The sequence below is a fragment of the Hippocampus comes genome, unplaced genomic scaffold (assembly GCF_001891065.2).
Source record: "Hippocampus comes isolate QL1 unplaced genomic scaffold, H_comes_QL1_v1.1 scaffold81, whole genome shotgun sequence".
NCBI lineage: Eukaryota > Metazoa > Chordata > Actinopteri > Syngnathiformes > Syngnathidae > Hippocampus > Hippocampus comes.
The window spans coordinates 131,171-132,870 of record NW_017806179.1 but is presented as its reverse complement, the minus strand read 5'-3'; the positions used below and the strand labels follow the sequence as shown (position 1 = coordinate 132,870).

The 1,700-nt window shown below is 64.5% G+C and overlaps 1 protein-coding gene across 1 annotated transcript in view; it reads left to right on the top strand.

Annotated features, from left to right (window-relative positions):
* Nucleotides 1-1,700, top strand: part of eps8a (EGFR pathway substrate 8a, signaling adaptor) — a 10,369-nt gene that overhangs the window by 5,879 nt on the left and 2,790 nt on the right. Inside the window, 7 exon segments of the mRNA XM_019897453.1 lie at nt 8-139; nt 227-306; nt 391-481; nt 555-698; nt 778-813; nt 1,519-1,542; nt 1,627-1,694. Coding sequence (XP_019753012.1) covers nt 8-139; nt 227-306; nt 391-481; nt 555-698; nt 778-813; nt 1,519-1,542; nt 1,627-1,694 — 575 coding nt within the window.

Here is a 1,700-nt window from a genome sequence, read left to right as displayed (position 1 = left end):
GGCGTCTAGGTCGGAGCGGCCGAAGGATCGCTACTTCCCGCCGGCGTTCGCCGACGGCTGGGAGCCGCCGGCCTCCCGGGGCGCGTCTGTCGGGGAGCGCGAGGCGGGATGGGAAATGGGCGCGCCGAGCGCAGAGGAGGTGAGACGCCGGCGAGATGACGGCTGTCGGCGCCTCGCGCCGGTGCGACATCGCTTTCCGAAGCTCGGCGGCGTTTTTGTCTCGCAGGCGTTGCCGCGACCGCTCGCCACCCGCGGGCCGGTTTTGGAGGAGGACGCCGCGTCGGAGCGCGCCGTCGGAGACCCAGCGTGAGTGGCGCTTCGCTCGGGCGGTTGACTTCCCGCGGCTGCGGACGTGGCTTCGACCTGATTGGCTGGCGGCGGACTTTTCAGGAAGCTCACCAAACGCTTTGCCAAATCCAAGTACGACTTTGTGGCGAGGAACGACACCGAGTTGTCGGTGCTCAAGGACGAGCTGGTGGAGGTGAGCACCCCCCCCCCCCCCCCCCACATGGACATGGGCCAGCCTCTCGCGCCACCACTCTTCCCTCCGTCAGGTCCTGGACGACCGCAAGCAGTGGTGGAAGGTTCGAAACGGCGACGGCTCGCTGGGCTACGTGCCAAACAACATCCTGGACGCCGCGGCGCCGGCCGTCGACATGACGGGTCGCGGGGAGGCCGTCTACAGTCACACCGTCCAGGTGCGCCCCTCCCCCACGCGTGGCACACGGCGACGCGCGCCGGCTCACGCCTGTCCGCTTGACCTTTTTGTTTGGCAAGCTGATGATGCCGCGGAAGGAGTTTGAGATGTTCAAGGTAGGGTGGCTGCTGGCGGGAGGGCGGGGGCGGGGCTTAACAGCGGCTACGCTTTGCTTCGAAAGGGACAGCGGGACGTGCTCGCATGTCCCGCTCTTCCTTGGCTGTGCGTGTGCGTGTTTGTGTTTGCTGTCCGGCCGGGCCGCTCGTCGCTCTCGGCTTGCCGTCGGCTTGTTTGTTCCTTGCGTAGTTCAAAGCCGATGGCTCCGCCTTGGAGGCAAGCGACCTCGAGTCGCTGGCGAGGGAGAGCCGCTGCTTTTCAACGCGCCCCCGTGAGCTTTTTCCAAGAGAGAACTGCTGCCGACTGGAACTGTGCTCGCCGTCCAAGGGAAGGCAACAAAAAGAAGGACGCACGTTGTCCATTTCGATACGAGCGCCACTTTGTTCGGCGGACCAAAAGCTCGGCTCCACAAATGGCCTCGGAGGCGAAGGCGTGCAACGGCACAATTGCAGTCGGCGTCCCCCCCCAAAAATTGGGATTTGCCTTCATTTCCACAGCCCAGGTTGACCAAATTCTCCCAAGAGGAAGCACTCGACCGGTCAAGTATTTGGACAATCATTTCTGTGGAAATGACACGAAAGTGGAAGGAGTGAACGCCCCCCCCCGTGTGTGCCGTGTTTGTTGGCTAGTGCAGAGGCTCAAGGCTAAACTGAGGAGAGAGTTAGCATTTGTTTTTTTGCCCCGCCCCCGCGCGTCGGCCGCAGCAATTGCTGGGAGAGCTCAACGAGGTAACCTTTGACCCCGGCGCGTGCAACTCTGACCCCGGGCCCGGCGCCGGCCGCCCGCTCATGGTTTCCTTCTCACCCCATCAGAAGCAGACGGGCGCCAGGACGGAAACCCTTTCCGGCAAAGACGTCCTCTCGCCCGCGCCCCCCGCCGGGCTCCC